The sequence below is a fragment of the Schistocerca americana genome, chromosome X, assembly GCF_021461395.2.
Source record: "Schistocerca americana isolate TAMUIC-IGC-003095 chromosome X, iqSchAmer2.1, whole genome shotgun sequence".
Lineage (NCBI taxonomy): Eukaryota > Metazoa > Arthropoda > Insecta > Orthoptera > Acrididae > Schistocerca > Schistocerca americana.
This window is the reverse complement of record NC_060130.1, coordinates 513,643,356-513,663,453: the sequence shown is the minus strand read 5'-3', so window position 1 is coordinate 513,663,453 and position 20,098 is coordinate 513,643,356. Positions and strand designations below refer to the sequence as shown.

Here is a 20,098-nt window from a genome sequence, read left to right as displayed (position 1 = left end):
CTCTGCAACAAGCTCCCATGCTGGCCACAAAGTTGGCAAGGAATTCTTGCAGTAGTGTGTCCCAGTACTCCACCACCAATGCTGTTGATAACTGTATTGAATGGTCAGTGGTGCATGTGGATGTGCTGCAGAACATCTCCACAATGAATCGTACATGTGTTTGATGGGATTTAAGTGGGATGAAACAATCAGGCCAATTCATTCACTGAATATTCTTTTGCCCCAAAAGCTCCTTAACCCATGCTGTCTGATGTGCTCACACATTTTCACCCATAAAAATGAAGTCATGGCCGAATTCAACCCTGAAAAGACACACATGGGGAAGGAATACAATGTCAGAATAACACTGACTGGTGAGTGTACATGTTCAAAGGTTTGGAGGTCAGTACACCCATGCAACATTATGCCTTTCCACACCATAACACTTGGACCACCAAACCAATCATGTTCGACAAGGTTACTGAGTGCATTAAGTGTTCACACTTCTCACCATATGAGGGTATATCCAGCATTCTCAAGCATTATTATTTTGGTGGTGCAGATGGGATGGTGGGGAGGCATGATGTTGTGCGGGTGTACTGAACTACAGGTCTTTGAACACAGTACACTCAATTGTCAATGTTGTTGTGCCACTGTACTCCTTCCCAGGGCACATTTTTTCAAGGTTGTGTTCAGCCCTGTCTTCATTTTTATGGATGGCAGTGTGCAACCGCACCAAATAATGCAGTTAGAGGAGCTCATGGAACAAGATGACATTCAGAAAATGAACTATCTTGCATATTCCCTCTGACTTAATCCCCATTCGGCAATTGTGGGGAGATGTATTGCAGCATGTCCACAGGTACCAATGACCATTCAGCTGTTGTCTGTTGCACTGGTGGTGGAATGCAATGCCCTACCACAATAACTCCTTACAAAACTTGTGGCCAGCATGGGAGAATGTTGCAGAGCATGCATTGCCACCTGTGGTGATCACACACACTATTAAGAACCATCCTATTGAGAACCATGCCCCACCTTTTGTAATGTCCAGGGCACCATCATAAAAATTGCGGTGATCTCAGCATAGTTATTGTCTTTGAATAAAAGTGTTATTTCTGTTTGTCTCGTTGCATGTTTCTCTCATTACCTTCTGTAATGTACTGTAGCAGTTCACTCCACACTGAAGAGCCAAAGAAACTGGTACACCTGCCTAATATCATGTCAGGCCCCCGTGAACACACAGAAGTGCTGCAACACAGTGTGCCAAGGACTCGACTAATGTCTGAAGTAGTGCTAGAGGAAATTGATGCCATGAATCCTGCAGGGCTGTCCATTAATCTGTAAGAGTACAATGGGATGGAGATCTCTTCTGAACAACATGTTGTAAGGCATCCCAGATAGGCTCAATAATGTTCATGTCTGGGGAGTCTGGTGGTCAGCAGAAGTGTTTAAACTCAGAAGAGTGTTCCTGTAGCCACTCTGTAGCTATTCTTGATGTACGGGGTGTCACATTGTCCTGCTGAAATTGCCCGTGTCCATCGGAATGTACAATGGACATGAATGGATCCAGATGATCAGACAGCATTCCTATGTATGTGTTGCATGTCAGAGTCTAGATATGACATATCAGGGGTCCCATATCACTCCAACTACACATGTCCCACGCCATTACAGAGCCTCCACCAGCTTTAACAGTCCCCTGCTGACATGCAGGGTACATGGATTCATGAGGTTGTTTCCGTACATGTCCATCAGCTTGATACAATTTTAAACGAGACTTGTCTGACCAGGCAACATGTTTCCAGTCATCAACAGTCCCCACAAGTGGGCCTTCAGCTCCAAAAGTGCGTATCGATGATGTTTTGTTGAATGTTTCACATGCTGACTTTTTTGATGGCCCAGCATTGAAATCTGCAACAGTTTGCAGAAGGATTACACTTCTGTCACATTGAACAACTCTCTTCAGTCATTGTTGGTCCCATTCCTGCAAGACCTTTTTCTGGCTGCAGTGATGTCGAAGATTTGATGTTTTACCAGATTCCTGATATTGACAGTACACACATGAAATGGTCATATGGGAAAATCCCCACTTCATCACTACCTCGGAGATGCTGTGTCCCGTTGCTCACGCGCCGACTGTAACACCACATTTAAACTCACTTAAATCTTGATAACTTGCCATTGTAGCAGCAATAACCAATCTTATAACTGCACCAGACATTTTTGTCTTATATAGGTGTTGTCGATCGCAGTGCCATATTCTGCGTATTTACAAATCTCTCTATTTGAATACACATGCCTAGTCCAGTTTCTTTGGCACTTCAGTGTATGTATGCTCCAGTTTCGTCAAGCTATGTTACTTAGCACTGACAAATAATGTCAAAGTTACTTTTATCCTTAATTTTTGTACACCACTGTAGCAGGGAACCAATAAATAAACTGTATTTCATGTTTGGAACATTAAAAGGATCCAGGTCAGAGGTCTGGTGTGGCATGCTGTTTTAATGTCAGAAAGTTTCTTAACAGTGGACGCTCCACTGCAGAAATAATTCATTCTGTGTTTTCTGTTGTTATCAGGATTCATCTGTAATGGTGTGGGGATTTGAAGGAAAATTGCTGAAACAGTGGAAGTATCATCAGAGCACTACCATATGGGCTATGGACTACAGCACTGAGAAAAACATTGTTGTAAGTATAGGACAATTGTTTATGTGTGTGTGTGTGTGTGTGTGTGTGTGTGTGTGTGTGTGTGTGTGCGCGCGCGTGCGTCTGTTTGTCTGTCTGTCTGTCTGGCTGTGGCAGGGTTAATGTGTACACTATTTATGTTTGAGCTCTCAAACTTCATCAGAATTATTCCACGTTTTGATCACACTAGAGAAATAAACATTGGCATCCTACGGTATAAGAAATGATTTTTCAATTATATTTTTTGTTTTCCACCATGGTAGCACAAACCTCTTCTACAGGAAGAAATTCTTAAATAGAATGTCATATGTATGCTTTGCAGGTGGTAATTAAATCTATTTATACCATTTACAGTGACTTAAATTATTCTCTCAATGAAGGACTAATATTGGTGAATAGATTTCGATGAAACTGGACGTGTTTAAACTTCCCATCTATGAAACAGTAAAACTTATGAAAATTGCTGCACCAAGTAGGAGACATGTTACCAGAATAAACTTCATATCACAGCTTATGTGCATAAAAATACACCAGTCATAAGACTACAGAAGTGTATGTGGTCTTTGATTTTGAAAATTCAGTATGGTGCCGTACAAGTTCGAATTAGAGGCTTTAAACTTTGTGGCATGGAATCAAATATATCTTGGATATGTTTCTGGGGAATGGATTGCACGCAAGCCCACAACAGGTTAACAATCTTTTCTGGAGGAATATGACAAACCAGTAGCTGACCAACCATGTTTGATGGACATGTCAAGTGAAAGTGCAGAACAGCAAGTAGTGGCCTACTTTTCTGCAAAAAAATCTTGTCCATCTCTTGCCACTTGTGAATGGGTATTGTCCTGCTGAAATATGGCATACAGAGTTACATGAAGGAAGCACAGTACTTCAGGCTGTAAACTCTTCCTGATGTCATGTAAATTTTCAGATTACACTTGATATGTAAAAGCTGAAATTATTTGTTGTATCAAATGGCATGCCAGATATCACACTTCGTATCTTTCCACTGTGCACTGTAAACTGCGTAGCACTGGTCCAGCCTTTAGCAGGTGACATTTTTAATATCTGATTTCCATACAGCCTGAGTATCAGTAGGAAGAACGTGTCAAAGATAGTTGGGCTACATACAATGGCAACAGCTTGTGCATATGCAAGGTGCTGCAGCCCAGCAAACATGTCAGGTGGCACTGGCCACTGACATGTGTGTGCTACTAAATACTGCATCCTGGCCTGCCCCAGTTAGTCTTTTGTTAGTCTCTGAAGCCTTTAGTTTTGTGCCATTGAGTAGTAGAGTCTTCACCTTGCCTGATTTACATTTGTGATTTGGATATCTTTCTGACTGTTGTAAACACTTAAAAAGACTGCTCTGCTCAAGATTTGTTTTAGTTACCTACTTACTTTGTGAACCTCAGGAACTGCCTGTTCATTCTGCCAGTCTCTGCATTACTACCAGTGTGAGTGATCGTTAACTGAGTTCTACCAACACAGAGTAGGATAGAAAAGTAGTGACAAGAACTTTTTCATCATGCAATTATTCCAGTGAAGCACGGATCCCAAGTTTCTAAAGTTATGGCAGCAGCAGTTGTAACAACAACAACAGCAAGAAAAACAGTGTGACTTCTGGCAGCAACAGCTGCAGCAGCAGCAGCAGCAAGAAAAGAAGTGGGAATTCTATCGGCAACAGCAGTTCTTGCTTTTATGCCAGTTGTAAAACCCAAAACAGTTGGCAGCTGCCATTTCCTTACCACCCCTCTCTTTTGTTCACTTGCTTTGATGAGGCAAACGAGACTTGGTATGTATATTCATGAGGTTCATTCAAATGAAACCTTGTCAGTGCATCTACCTTTGCCTTACATGTAAGGTGGCACCACGTAACTGGGGGTATGGTGGCGCCATCTATTGGTAGAGAGACTGACGCGTGCACACCGTTGAATGGTGCGTATTGCCAGTGTGGTTTCACGCCAAAGGAAAGGTTGTCACACAAGAAGTTATCATCCACTACCAAACATGCAGGCGAGTAAGCAGGAACAATGAGGAATGATTTGATTTTGGGAGGCAAAGGGAGTTGGAGGTCGTGAAATGTAATGATGGATGAAGGCTGTGTACGGTGAGCACAGTCTGAGGTGTTCAAGTGTTGTGCAATGGCGCAAACAATTCCTTGAGGGGCATGTGTCACTGGAAGATGATGCTTGTCCTGGACAGGCTCATCATATCATTACACTAGAATTGGTTGAGGAAGTGAAGGCTTTATTCTTGGACGACTGCAGAATCACCGTGGACAAGATCCATCAGTTACTGGGTATTAGCAAGGGCACCGTCCACACCATAATCCATCAACACTTGAACTGTTGAAAAATCTGTGCACAGTGGGTTTCCCACCAACTGACCACCGAACTGCACAGTACTCGAATGGTGCTGTCTTTGACTTAACTGCAATGTTATCATGAGGAGGAATGTGGCTTTCTGTCCCGTATTGTCACAGGTGACAAAACATGGTGCCACCATTTTGAACCAGAAAGCAAGTGTCAGAGCAAGCAGTGGAAACATGTGACTTCACACCTCTGAAGAAATCAAAGGCTGTGAACACCAGTTCTGGTATGGTCATGATGTCCTTCTTTTTTGACCACAAGGGCCCAGTGTTGTAACTGCGACCAGGACGGTCGCGGGCTAGCAAAGACGGAAGGCGCGGTGGGACCCGTGGAGAGGCCTGCGAACAACAACACAATGGAAGAAGATGGACACGACCAATGTAGGATGGAACGAATACAACAAGACCGAACAACAGAGTCGCAAGGAAACAAACTCATAAGCAGTCTAGTGCAAAGTGAGGTGTAATCCGACGTAAGCGAGATTAGATTGACTGGCTGAGCGAGTGGCCGGCGTTTAAGTACACTATCGGGGGTGCCGCTATTGGCCGCTGGGACCATGTGTTCCACTGTGGTGCCCCCACAGTAAAAGCGGGCCAGGAGGAGCGCGCCGCCACACCATAAGACGCGATGGTGCAGAGACCTCTACGGGTCTTCGACGTCCATGACGCCTGGTGCGGATTCAAATCCGCGGCGCGCCGTACCAGATCCAGTACTCATCGAGTTCCTGGAACGACAAACCAGCGTCAATGCCCAGCATTGTCAAGCCAGTTTATAGAATCTTAGATGAGCCATCAAGTTGAAATGCAGAGGCATGTTGTCTGATATGTCTGCGTAAGCAGAAGAAACTAACGATCAAAGTCCGAAAACAATTTATTGGACTGTTCAATTAACCAAAACAAATTCTCCAAGTATAACACCAACACAAAACAGTGATCCATCTTCGAATCACAACTATATACATGAACAATATAGAAAACAATTTAAATAATTTCCTACTAGTCTCCGCCAGAGACTTCTCTGATATACCAAGCCTAATCCAGAGATCAGCGAGAAGATCCAAGCCGGGCTGCCGGGGTGGCAGCTATCCATGTCTGCTGGCGGTTGATGAACTGCCGATGTGTGGCCAAGCGCCGGCCTTTATAGCGCTCCAGCAGATGAGTACCTCGGAACTATTTTTTATCACATGGTTTGACGTGTGAAAATAGTTCCGGGATCTGCAATGACCTCTTCCTTATGTTTATGTGGGCCGGTAGTGGCCCCTGGTGGCTGGTGGTGTCTTTGATGTGGCGTTGTTGTTGTGGTTGTTGTGGCCGTTCATCAATATTGCCTGTTGGTTGTGTAGTGCTTCGGTGTGCCTGCGAGGCGGGCAACCGCAGCTGCAGGCTGCCAGTTTGGTTGCTGATACTCTAGACGCCGTGATGTCTAATGGAGAAGGCCACAGCATTGTCCAATGGCATTATCCTCCTGCATGATAATGCCTGCCCACACACGGCCAATTGTGGTGAAGACAACTTTGCAGCAGTTTCGGTGGGAAATACTGGAACATCCACAGTACAGTCCTGACCATTAACCATGTGACTTTCATGCATTTGGACCTCTAAAACAAGCTATTTGTGGATATCAATTCACAACGGATGATGAAATGTGTGACTGGGTCCAGGCATGTATCCGACAGCAGCCTACTAGCTTCTTCAAGGATGGAATCGACTGGCTAATGTCACAATGGGATAAATGTGCCAATAGTTTTGGTGACTATTTTTGAGTAAGTGTACTGTGTATAACTACATTATTGAGTTAATAAAATCATTGCTGTTACTTTACACTAGTGACTGGGTTTCATTTGAATACCCCTTATATGTCATTTTGTTCTTCACTGCAAGGCAATTTAGTATCTGACTCTGTATGTCAGTGTACCCTCTTACTTCCTTCTAGTAGTAAACTGTAAGAAGTGGTGCAAAAACTACATCCACTCTCTGATCCTAGTAGTTTGATTTTTCCTGGTGTTTGTGGTTTTCTGACAAACTATTATGGTCTCCAATCTCACATCATTGCAACTAGGTTCAAGTTAAATCAGTGTGTTAAGCAAATTAAGCAATCCTGCATAGCAAGAACTGCTGACAAGTGTGATTTTTCCTGTAAACAGTGTGCACATCATATGTAGACTTCTCAATCCATGACATTATCTATTTTGCTCTTGTTTGAGAAATTAGTGCAAAGGCTTTAGAGGCATTTTAGCCCGCCTTGTGTTGTGTGTCAAAAATTACCAAAGTTCATGAAGTCAGTGGAAGCTGAGTTTCATGATTCCTTTGATGCTGATGTTGTTAGTAGTATTAGGCGCTGGTGTACTCCACAATTAGCTGATGACTTCCATTATGTTATCATCAAATTTACAAGGCACCTGTTTGTCTGGTAGTCAAGCAACATGGGATTCAGTAGTTAGTGATCCCCTGCCCTCATCATCAGTAGAAGTGCACAAACAGAAGTGCTTTATTTGCCGCCAATGTGTCCCAAAGCGAGCAGAGGCTTGTGTAATATTTTCCTCTCCCTCACTGTAAAAGGACCCCACAAAAGTTCATGCTGTCCAGATTGTAGATCACAGCATCAAAGGCATCACGGCCCTTTCTGCATGTCATCTGTTTTGCTTGCCACAAACTGCAGCACCTTGCGAATGACCACCTCAGCTGGTGTGTATCAATGATAGTGGTTGTCAGCACATTACACGCTACTTTGCATTGCCCATGGCAGCAGCTGTTGGGGTGCAATGTCTCATGTTGCAACTGGACATTAATAGTGTGACAGCAGATTTCCAATTGGATACTGATTAATGAGGTCACATGCCAGCGCATTGGCTCCCCGCAGCTGTGGACTCTCAACACAGAGTGGTGACATACAATGACCAGTCAGTTCCACTGCAGGGTCAGAACATAGTCCAAGCTAAGTATAAGAATATAGCCTGGCATCTAACTTTGCTGGTAGTCACCACTTGGATGGCATCTAACATACTTAGTTTAGACTCTTTTGCACTTCCTGGTTTTCAAATTCAGGACCAGTTTAATCTAGTTTCAACTGTGATCCCATTCACAAAACTTGATATGTTGTGTGCACAATTTAAGCAACTCTCTGAACCTAAATTAGGTTGTGCACCAGGGTTTCAGACCCACATTACCTTAAAGCAATCGGTAGTGCCTAAGTTTTATAGATCTCATCCAGTGTCTTTCTCCATGCATGAGCAAGTTAAAGCAGAGCTACACAGATTGCAAGTTGTGGATGCTATATCCTGAGTAGCATCTAGCCAGTGGGCTATGCCTGTGGTCAAAGTTAAGAAACTTTATGGATCCCTTCATATTCGTGATGGTTTTATGTCTAAAGTTAATGCTCAAGCAAATGTCGATTTGTATCCACTTTCTTGGCCGGAGGAATTGTTGGCTAAATTGGCTGGTAACCATTATTTTTCACTGATTGAACTTGCTAGCACCTATGTTCAATTGCATATAGATGAGCATATGAAATTGTTTTTAGTGATTAATATGCCATTTGGCATGTATTGTTTTGATGGTTTGTCATTTGGCGTTGCAAGTGCTCCTGCAATATTTCAGAGATACCTTGAGCAACTCATTCAAGGTTTCCTCAAATATGTTAATTACTTATATGACTTGTCAGTTGCCAGAACCATGTGGTAGCAGTGGCTGTGCAACCTAAAGATGTTGTGTGAGTGACCCTGGGCCCATGGTCTATGTTTACGACTCGAGAAATACTGTTTCTTTGAGGAAATATCAAGTACATGGTACGTATATTAAGTAAAGATGGGTTCACATGCACATAGGATCACATGGACACAATCACTAAATTACTGGCTCCAAAGAACCTCAAAGAACTGCAGTCATTCCTCAACAAAGTAAATTATTACACCACGTTCATTACCAGTTCAGCCCACATTTCTCCTTCACTCACTCAACTGTGTAAAAATGGTGTTAAATTTATGCGGGCATGCCAGAAGGCTTTTGTGCAACTTAAAAAGTGCCTTTGATTGTGTCCTTGTTTAGAAGTGTTCCATCCTGGCATGCATTTAATGCTTGCCACTGATATGTCAGATTGTAGCATTGGTGCCATGTTGTCCCACAAATATGCTGATGGCACGGAACTGTCCAGTGCATTTGCTTCTAAAACATTAAATGTGGGCAGAGGAATTGTTTACAAATAGAGGAAGAAACATTGGTGTCTGGAAGTTTCACATGTATCTCTATGGTACTAAGTTTCATCTGATCACCAACCACTGTTAAGATAAAATGCCAGAGTGGCTGCAACAGTGGGCATTGTACGTAAGGAACTACAGGGTGTCCTTAATTTAAGTTCCAGTTTCAAAATGGTGTAGAAAGAGAACCACTGCTCAGAATGATGTCAAGTTTGAACACCATATTAAGCATCAGAATATGCACACCAAAAGACAGACAGCCCATGTCTGTTCCCCAGTTTGCGTCCAAGTCACCCAAAATGTCTGTCTCCATGAAGGACTGCACGCTGCTGGTAAAGCTTTTTTTACAAGAATGGTGACTGTGTGCCAGTAGCCCTGCAGAAGTTCCAGCCACTCAAGGGTATTGGTTCGATGTCTGTTAAGGGTTTGGAGAGAATGATTAAAAAATTCAAAAACACAGATTTTTTTGAAGTGTGTTGTGGCAGAGGGAGGAAAGCAGTTGGTCCTATGTCTGTTGATGTGTGGCCACAGCATTACAGGAGGAGCCAAGCAGTGGTGTGCAAACATACATTGCATGGGGATTTGCCCAAACATTGGACGTGTCTGCAAGCATGGTGCATAAAATTCTATGAAACATCCTGCATCGCTATTCACATGAAATCACCCGTGTTCAGGAGCTGCTTTCTGCTGATCTGCGAGGAAGACAAATGTTCAATCTGGAATTTCTTGCTCACACTGAAGTGGACAATGAATGACCATGGAACATTCTGTGGAAGATGAAGTGTATTTCCGTCTCTATCACCAAGGACATGTCAAAATGCAGAATTGCAGAATATGGGCAACAGAAAACTTGAATGCACATAAACCAGTACCACTTAATTCTGCAAAGGTGACTGTGTGGTGCAGGTTGACAGCACCCATCATTTCCCTACAGAATGGCCATCCAGATCATCTGATCTTATTCTGTGTGACTTTTGGCTGTGGGGTTAACTGAAAGATGTTCTGCTCAGTGCTCCAATTATGAATGTAGCTGAACTGAAGACACGCATTGCAAATGCATTCTGAACATGACCCCCAAAACACTCCAATCTGTTGTGGAACATGCTATTTCTTGACTTCAACTTGAGGCAGAAAATGGTGGACAGCATAGCAAACATGTGTTGTGCCAGCCTCAAGACAGTTAAAAATTGAAGTTATTTTGCTTTTTATGCAGTTTTTGGCCCCAGGACAATTAAGAACTGATGTCGTCATTTTGATTTTTCTGCAGTTTTTGGTATGAGGACAATGAGAAACTGGTTTTTCCCATCTGATGGGATACAACATTGTCAATGTGGATGGGCTTACCAAACTAACAGTGCCACAAGTGTTGACTGCAAAACTTGTGCAGTCAGGCACATTGATAGTGTAATGTGCAGCTCAAGCCATAGCCACTATATTGTGATTGATCTGTTATTTCTAGCCAGTCCCATTTACATTAACACTCTTACAGTACCATCTGTTGGTGAAACTTTTGTTACATTATATTGTTCCATGATTTTTTCTTCTGTGTCAATAATATTTTCAAATTTGACATCATTCTGAGCAGTCATTCTCTTTCTACTGAGTTTTGAAACTGGAACTTTAATTATGTACACCCTATATACCTATGAGAGCCATTATTGGCCCACCACGCAGCACTCCAATGCTGTGCAGCTCAGATGCTGAGTTTGATAAGTGTAAAGTGTTGTGTTTCACATTAGGTGCAAATCAACAACATGCCCTTCACAAGTTTCTGGTTATGGTGTGTGAAATAACGACAGGAATGGACTGTGATCCACTTCTCTGCAGGGTGTTTGTTGTCTGCTGTATGGTGAGATTGGCCATAGCACTTGCCTGTGGACATCAACCCCAAATGATGCACCTGTTTTTCATTATGGCACTTGCTTAACATCATTGATGAGATCATTTTGTTAGCTATGGATAATGCTGAATGCTGGGTTGTAATTCCTCCCATGCTCCGCCACCACATGCCAAAACTCCTCCACACTTCACTTTGGGGAATGTACAGAATGAAGGCAATAGTGAGGCATTGTGTATTGGTCTGGGTTTGACCTCACCATTGAAGGCACCATCTAGAAGTGCTATGCCTGTGCCCGCAACTACACACATAAAAAAAGTTTCGCATCACCCCGGTTCCCAGAACTCCTGAAGATAGATGTTGACTGTGGATATCGTATCACAGACACAGTCCCTCTGACTGTTCAGAGATGTCACTAAACCCACCCAAAGATGTGAACAACCATGCATGAGCATTGCCTATTAGATGGAGGGGGTCTGACAGCCAATGAGTTCCAGTTATTCCACCAGAAAGGAGGTACACGGCTTGTGTTATCTGTAGTTCAGCGATGTCTAGACAGTCAATACCATGGTTCGATCATGTCCGCATTGTTACTTTGTGCATGGAAGGGCTCTCAACAAGGGAAGTGTTCAGACGTCTCGGAATGAACCAAAGCAATGTTGTTTGGACATGGAGGAGATATAGAGAGACAGGAACTGTCAATGACATGCCTCGCTAAGGCCGCTCAAGGGTTACTACTGCAGTGGATGACTGCTACCTATCGATTAGGCTCAGAGGAACCCTGACAGCAATGCCACCATGTTGAATAATGCTTTTTGTGCGGTGGAGGTTCCCTGCTGTTTTGGGGTGGCATTATGTGGGGCTGCTGTACGCCGCTGGTGGTCATGGAAGGTGCCGTAACGGCTGTACAATATGTGAATGCCATCCTCCAACTGATAGTGCAACCATATCAGCAGCATTTTGGCAAGGGATTCGTCTTCATGGACAACACTTTGCACCTCTTATCATGCACATCTTGTGAATGACTTCCTTCAGAATAATGACATCACTTACTAGAGTGGCCAGCATGTTCTCCAGACATGAACCCTATCGAACTTGCCTGGGATAGATTGGAAAGGGCTGCTAATGGACAACATGACCCACCAACCACTCTGAGGGGTCTACGCTGAATCGCCATTGAGGAGTGGGACAATCTGGACCAACAGTGCCTTGATGAACTTGTGGATAGTATGCCACAATGAATACAGGCATGCATCAATGCAAGAGGATGTACTACTGGGTATTAGAGGTACTGGTGTGTACAGCAATCCGTACCATGACCTCTGAAGGTCTCGCTGTATGGTGGTACAACATGCAGTGTGTGGTTTTCATGAGCAATAAAAAGGGTGGAAATGATGTTTATGTTGATCTCTATTTCAATTTTCTGTACAGGTTCTGGAACTCTCAGAACCAAGGTAATGCAAAGCCTCTTTTAATGTGTGTATTTGGCCCCTGCACTGCATGCCCTGATCACACTTGGTAAAGAGTACATGTTGATTTTGATGGTCCATTCTGGGGAGCAGTTTGGTTGACACTTGTCGACGCTCATACCTTGAAAGGAATGCATTTTAGGGCACATGTTTACTGGACTGTTTTTTTCATGTTTTGGTCCATACTACCAGTTCCCAAAATATGGGAAGGAAAGCACTTGCAGTAGAAGAGATTTGTTTCACAGTATCAAAGATGAAGAATTGCTTGCAGCTCCTAAGTAATGCATTTTTAACCCTATGTTTACTGAGACTTTTTTGCTTCTACTATCGTGTACTTTCAACTGTATGCATTTACACAATTAATTATGACACACCCTGTATATGACACTGATGATAACAGTTACTATGGCAGCAGCTATCCATGATGTGTCCATCATATTTGCGATAGAGGAGGCACCTTCTACCCTGATTTTCAGCAATGGCCCTCAGTTCATGGCATATGTGTTTCAAGATATTTGTCAGTGCAGTGGCATTGAGCTCCTGACAACTGCTCCTTTCCGTTCTGTATCCAATTCGGAAGGGCCAGCAGAAATTTTATGCGGGTGAAATTTTACTCTCTTTGACCTGCTACATCTGACACAGTCACCACCCATGTGCGCAGCTGTATTATGGTGTGAGCTCCCATGTGTAGGCTCGTAATTTTGGCCACAAACCCGGATGGAAACAAGGCGTCATTGTCAGCAATAGCGGATGAAAGATGTTTGAGGTTGTGGTCAGCCAGGAGCACTTTATAATATCGGAATCAGGTCAATCTGTAACATAATGTACCAACCCATTTCCCTACAACCACTGAATGGGCATGACCTCTGTGATCACTGTAGCGATGGGCCAGCCCATCAGCCTACCTCTTACCACTGCAACTTCTGACGTTGTGTTAGGCATTGACAGGAACTCGACAGTGAGTGGTGATGGGAGCCAATGCAGGTGATACCATTTCAGTCCCCTACACCACTGCTGGCTCCCACCCTCACCCCCACCCCCACCCCCAATCCCACCCCCACCAGCCGTGACCTTGGCCCCTCGACTTCAATAGAGGTTGAGCATTTTTGGACTGTGGTGCCCAAGGAAACCAAACTATTTTTCACATATCTGTCGCATGTGGCACTTCCCTGCAGACAGACCCAAGCTGTGCCCCAGATCCTGTCAATTGGCTGGTATTCCCTCAGATGGCACTGCCATCCAACCCAGCCAATCACATTGAGGACATGCTGCTGGAGCGTTTGGGGAGGATTCCTGCATCTCCCTCTCCCCTTACTCAGTGAAGCTGGAAGTGTCCAGACCTTTTCTACTATGTGCCAGTTAAAAGGGGGGAGTTTCAGTATCTAACGGTGACTCAGATTCCCCATCTAGCCCAAGTATTTATAGGGAGAACATGTCAGAGATACTTGGGCTGCATATGATGGACACAGCTAGTGTCTGCATTAGGTGCCACAATTGCAGCAAGAACATCATTGACATTGCCCTCCAATGTGTGCATCCCGCTAAATATCACAACTCGGTCACCCCAGTTAGTATTTTGATAGTCTGTGAAGCCTTTAGTTCCGTTCCATAGAAGAGTAGAGTCCTGACCTTTCCTGATTTACATTTGTGAGTTGGATTGCTCCCTGAACTGTTGTATGTGCTTAAGACAACTTTAGTAGGTTCAGGACTTGTTTTGGGTATCCTCTCACTTTGTGAACTCCACTTTCATTGACCTCATGAACTGTCTGTTCATTTCGTGGTTCTCTGCCAGTGTGAGTAATCATAAAGTGAGTTCTACCAATACAGAGTAGGAGAGAAAATTATCAAACCATCTGCTCAGTCAAATCCACACCCCCTGCAGTTCTTCAGTGTCAAACCAACACTGGAAACTATGGTTGAACTCTGCAGGTGACATTGCAGTCATCTACATCTACATCTACATCTACATTGATACTCCGCAAGCCACCCAACGGTGTGTGGCGGAGGGCACTTTGCGTGCCACTGTCATTACCTCCCTTTCCTGTTCCAGTCGCGTATGGTTCGCGGGAAGAACGACTGTCTGAAAGCCTCCGTGCGCGCTCTAATCTCTCTAATTTTACATTCGTGATCTCCTCGGGATGTATAAGTAGGGTGAAGCAATATATTCGATACCTCATCCAGAAACGCACCCTCTCGAAACCTGGCGAGCAAGCTACACCGCGATGCAGAGCGCCTCTCTTGCAGAGTCTGCCACTTGAGTTTATTAAACATCTCCGTAACGCTATCATGGTTACCAAATAACCCGGTGACGAAACGCGCCGCTCTTCTTTGGATCTTCTCTATCTCCTCCGTCAACCCGACCTGGTACGGATCCCACACTGATGAGCAATACTCAAGTATAGGTCGAACGAGTGTTTTGTAAGCCACCTCCTTTGTTGATGGACTACATTTTCTAAGCACTCTCCCAATGAATCTCAACCTGGTACCCGCCTTACCAACAATTAATTTTATATGATCATTCCACTTCAAATCGTTCCGTACGCATACTCCCAGATATTTTACAGAAGTAACTGCTACCAGTGTTTGTTCCGCTATCATATAATCATACAATAAAGGATCCTTCTTTCTATGTATTCGCAATACATTACATTTGCCTATGTTAAGGGTTAGTTGCCACTCCCTGCACCAAGTGCCTATCCGCTGCAGATCTTCCTGTATTTCGCTACAATTTTCTAATGCAGCAACTTCTCTGTATACTACAGCATCATCCGCGAAAAGCCGCATGGAACTTCCGACACTATCTACTAAGTCATTTATATATATTGTGAAAAGCAATGGTCCCATAACACTCCCCTGTGGCACGCCACAGGTTACTTTAACGTCTGTAGACGTCTCTCCATTGATAACAACATGCTGTGTTCTGTTTGCTAAAAACTCTTCAATCCAGCCACACAGCTGGTCTGATATTCCGTAGGCTCTTACTTTGTTTATCAGGCGACAGTGTGGAACTGTATCGAACGCCTTCCGGAAGTCAAGAAAAATAGCATCTACCTGGGAGCCTGTATCTAATATTTTCAGGGTCTCATGAACAAATAAGGCGAGTTGGGTCTCACACGATCGCTGTTTCCGGAATCCATGTTGATTCCTACATAGTAGATTCTGGGTTTCCAGAAATGACATGATACGCGAGCAAAAAACATGTTCTAAAATTCTACAAGAGATCGACGTAAGAGATATAGGTCTATAGTTTTGCGCATCTGCTCGACGACCCTTCTTGAAGACTGGGACTATCTGTGCTCTTTTCCAATCATTTGGAACCCTCCGTTCCTCTAGAGACTTGCGGTACACGGCTGTTAGAAGGGGGGCAAGTTCTTTCGCGTACTCTGTGTAGAATCGAATTGGTATCCCATCAGGTCCAGTGGACTTTCCTCTATTGAGTGATTCCAGTTGCTTTTCTATTCCTTGGACACTTATTTCGATGTCAGCCATTTTTTCGTTTGTGCGAGGATTTAGAGAAGGAACTGCAGTGCGGTCTTCCTCTGTGAAACAGCTTTGGAAAAAGGTGTTTAGTATTTCAGCTTTACGCGTGTCATCCTCTGTTTCAATGCCATCATCATCCCGTAGTGTCTGGATATGCTGTTTCGAGCCACTTACTGATTTAACGTAAGACCAGAACTTCCTAGGATTTTCTGTCAAGTCGGTACATAGAATTTTACTTTCGAATTCAATGAACGCTTCACGCATAGCCCTCCTTACGCTAACTTTGACATCGTTTAGCTTCTGTTTGTCTGAGAGGTTTTGGCTGCGTTTAAACTTGGAGTGGAGCTCTCTTTGCTTTCGCAGTAGTTTCCTAACTTTGTTGTTGTACCACGGTGGGTTTTTCCCGTCCCTCACAGTTTTACTCGGCACGTACCTGTCTAAAACGCATTTTACGATTGCCTTGAACTTTTTCCATAAACACTCAACATTGTCAGTGTCTGAACAGAAATTTTCGTTTTGATCTGTTAGGTAGTCTGAAATCTGCCTTCTATTACTCTTGCTAAACAGATAAACCTTCCTCCCTTTTTTTATATTCCTATTAACTTCCATATTCAGGGATGCTGCAACGGCCTTATGATCACTGATTCCCTGTTCTGTACATACAGAGTTGAAAAGTTCGGGTCTGTTTGTTATCAGTAGGTCCAATATGTTATCTCCACGAGTCGGTTCTCTGTTTAATTGCTCGAGGTAATTTTCGGATAGTGCACTCAGTATAATGTCACTCGATGCTCTGTCCCTACCACCCGTCCTAAACATCTGAGTGTCCCAGTCTATATCTGGTAAATTGAAATCTCCACCTAAGACTATAACATGCTGAGAAAATTTATGTGAAATGTATTCCAAATTTTCTCTCAGTTGTTCTGCCACTAATGCTGCTGAGTCGGGAGGTCGGTAAAAGGAGCCAATTATTAACCTAGTTCGGTTGTTGAGTGTGACCTCCACCCATCATTGGTCTTGTGCTGTGCTCATATTATAGGTTTAATGCTGTATCTGACCCTCTTCTCTCCAGAAATTGTACAGACATCACTGTCATAGCACCAGTGCATATGTGCCAACATGCCACAGTATGAAAAATGCATTTCATGGAGACCAATTATTCTGTGCTCTTTGAGTCTTTCACATGCTGATCTTTTTGATGCTGACAAGATGTCCTGTCATTTGCTTTTATGCTGTAGCTTCATGTGACTGATTTTCACTGACAGAGCATTGTGTAACACTGACCGTTTTCAGTCACATGAGAGAGCACTGTTGTGTCTGCATATACACAGTCTCTCTCCAAGGTTGGTAATCTACGAACAGCATTCTACACCTCCTTTGTGTTTGAATTCATTTTTGCCAATCTTTCCAGGTGCTGCGGGTTTCACATTATTAGTGTATTTTGGGTCATGACTTCAAGATAAATGTTATACAATTTATTCAACTGGGTTTGGAACATTGTAACAAATTAAGAATTATAAATTTTGAGCTATATGCACTAATTTCTTTTGTATGTGGTGAGACTGTAAACAAACGAGTTTAAATAACTGAATATAGTAAATACCTTTACTGTTGTGTATACATGACTTTTTTGTACTTTCTGTATGTTGGTTTGTTCCCATACTTGACTGCCATATCTTGTATATTATTTATTTTGAGCGTCATAGGTTCCTTGGTTAGACTGTTAGCAGCTTTATGGTTTTGTGTGGAAATATGGAATGTATATTCAGATTGTGTTTTATTTTAAATGATACTGACTAGCACAGTTGTGAACTGAATGTCTTTATTTATTTTTTTTGTTTGTTTTTGTAGGTTATCGGTGGAAGTGATGGGGGAGTTATTGCATGGCCATTTAATATGTGGAGAGAAGAGAGTTTGAATCATGCACAATTGTCTTTCCACGGGTGCTTAAACAATTCAGTTAATCATGTAAATCATATAGATGGCATCATACTTCGCCGTATTGTTATTTTAAAGGATAACCATGTAGTGGCATTAACTAAAAATGCCGCTCTTTGGCATTATGATGACTGCCATGGTGCCGAATGTAAATTTACATTTGACTGCAAAAGATTTTCAAATATATGCCTTCTTGACATCTCACCATCAAGAGCTTTGCTTGCTATTGCATCATGTGATGGTGAAATTCTTGTTATGAGTGGTATGTATCGTAATATGAAACACTGTTGTTAATGAACGGATTTGTTAACAGGTTGTTTCATCTGTGACAGAAATTTTATTTGTATGAGTTACAGAAATTTTCAGTATGTCATATTAATGGAAGCCAGAGGTGGGGGAATTAAGCCTCAAGATTGACAGTGGGCGATAAGGGGAGACAACATACTTTTTAAAGTGCAACCTGTGTTTCATCCCAATTTTTTGTGTTTACTCAGTCTCTTAATTCTTATGGGATAAAAAATTAAAACACAGTACCTATTTTGAAACTTCACACATTCAGCAACATACAACTATAGGGTTAAGGAGTTGGTCTTACTAGTCCTTCACAAACTTGACAGTAAAAAAGTGCATAATATGATGAATGTGATGAAATATATTTATAATTATTAAAAGACATATGTTAGTTCTTCATTTGCAGAGAGATAGAAGAAAGAAAGGTATGTTTAATTCTATGGAGATACCCTGTAGGGTAACTTTGCCAATGGAAACTATACACCAAGTTTCATAACTTGTGTTTTGACACAGCTACAGTTGAATTGCACAACACCTTAAATTACTGTAAGTTTTTGTAGAATATATAGAGGCATAACACATATGACAGAACTCCAGAAGAAGTTGAAGTTAGCAATAAAATTTTAAGGAAATGAGACAATGCTTTCTGTGTACCTTTTCTATTCTCACCTCATCCTTTGACTGAGGAGGCTGGATGTGTTAGCAGAAGACCAATATGCCAATATGAACATTTTCCTGGAAAATCTGTTTATGTCACTTTTAACCATATATGTTACATTTGTATAATCTGTGTCATTCAAGGACATTGTTGTCATTCCTAAAGAAACAACTGCCTGTTCAACCAAGAATTCACCTGGTGCCATACCTAAGAAATCTTAAAGTAAGATCCTTGAAGGATCTGGACAATCCCAGATTCCTTAAAAAAAAGTACCAGAGAAAAAAAATGCTCCTCACTGTTTCTTTTATATTACATTTTTCACTGTTCCAGCTGGGCAGTGGCAGCATTGAATACGTCAGTATGCTTGGCTGTCATACATAAAATTGTTAAACAGTGTCTACCATAAGGGCAATATATTGACAACGGACACCTTCAGAATGTCCATAACACTGAGCATTTATGCTGAAGCTGGTGAAGGTGCCCTTTTCATCTAGCACAAATTATTCATAGTGTCATGAGTATCGACTCGTGTCAACCCTATATTATCCAGATTTTAATCTCAATTCATAGTCATAAATGTGTTTTTCAAAGTTGCATAAGGCCAAAAAAGTAACTTTCATTTCAAACAAAGAGACATCTTACAAATATAGGTATTGCATACACGAATTAATCCAAGATTGGTTTATGTACATATACTGGTTAATGCTGGGGTTCTTTGTTGTGAATAAACAAATAAAAGCATAATAAATCATATCCTTCAGACTATGCCTTTAGATAAGCTTTTTACACTAAGTTAGATACACACTGTAACTTGGTGAATTAGTTCAAGGGGGCATTGTTGGGGATTCAGTTATTTTCCCTTAAAATGTCTGAGTTTTGCCTTCTAAATGAATTCATGAAAGATATTGGAGCAGATAATAAAGATTTTTATCATCTTCTGTGATTCCTCATCTGCTCTGATTACACAAATGAGCATCAAAAAACTGAGAAATGATGTGTGCAACTAAATGGCCCAGAATGTATAGGGCACCTTTTTCATTTATGGAGAAGAGGTATAATTCTTCTGAGTGCCCTCAGAGCACTGGAATTTATTAAAATTAGGAAGGTGACATAGCAGCCAGTGAAGGCAAAGAACATGCTGTTGCACATTGTTTGAAGGAATTCAGAGACATCCTGCTATGGTTGTAACTGGTAGTTACT

At 42.3% G+C, this 20,098-nt stretch overlaps 1 protein-coding gene across 1 annotated transcript in view; it reads left to right on the top strand.

The window, feature by feature from the left end:
- The window catches only part of LOC124555345 (WD repeat-containing protein 6), a 292,678-nt gene that overhangs the window by 151,880 nt on the left and 120,700 nt on the right, over positions 1 to 20,098 (top strand). Inside the window, exons 7-8 of the mRNA XM_047129225.1 lie at positions 2,560 to 2,670; positions 17,863 to 18,211. Coding sequence (XP_046985181.1) covers positions 2,560 to 2,670; positions 17,863 to 18,211 — 460 coding nt within the window. The remainder of the gene's footprint in view (positions 1 to 2,559; positions 2,671 to 17,862; positions 18,212 to 20,098) is intronic.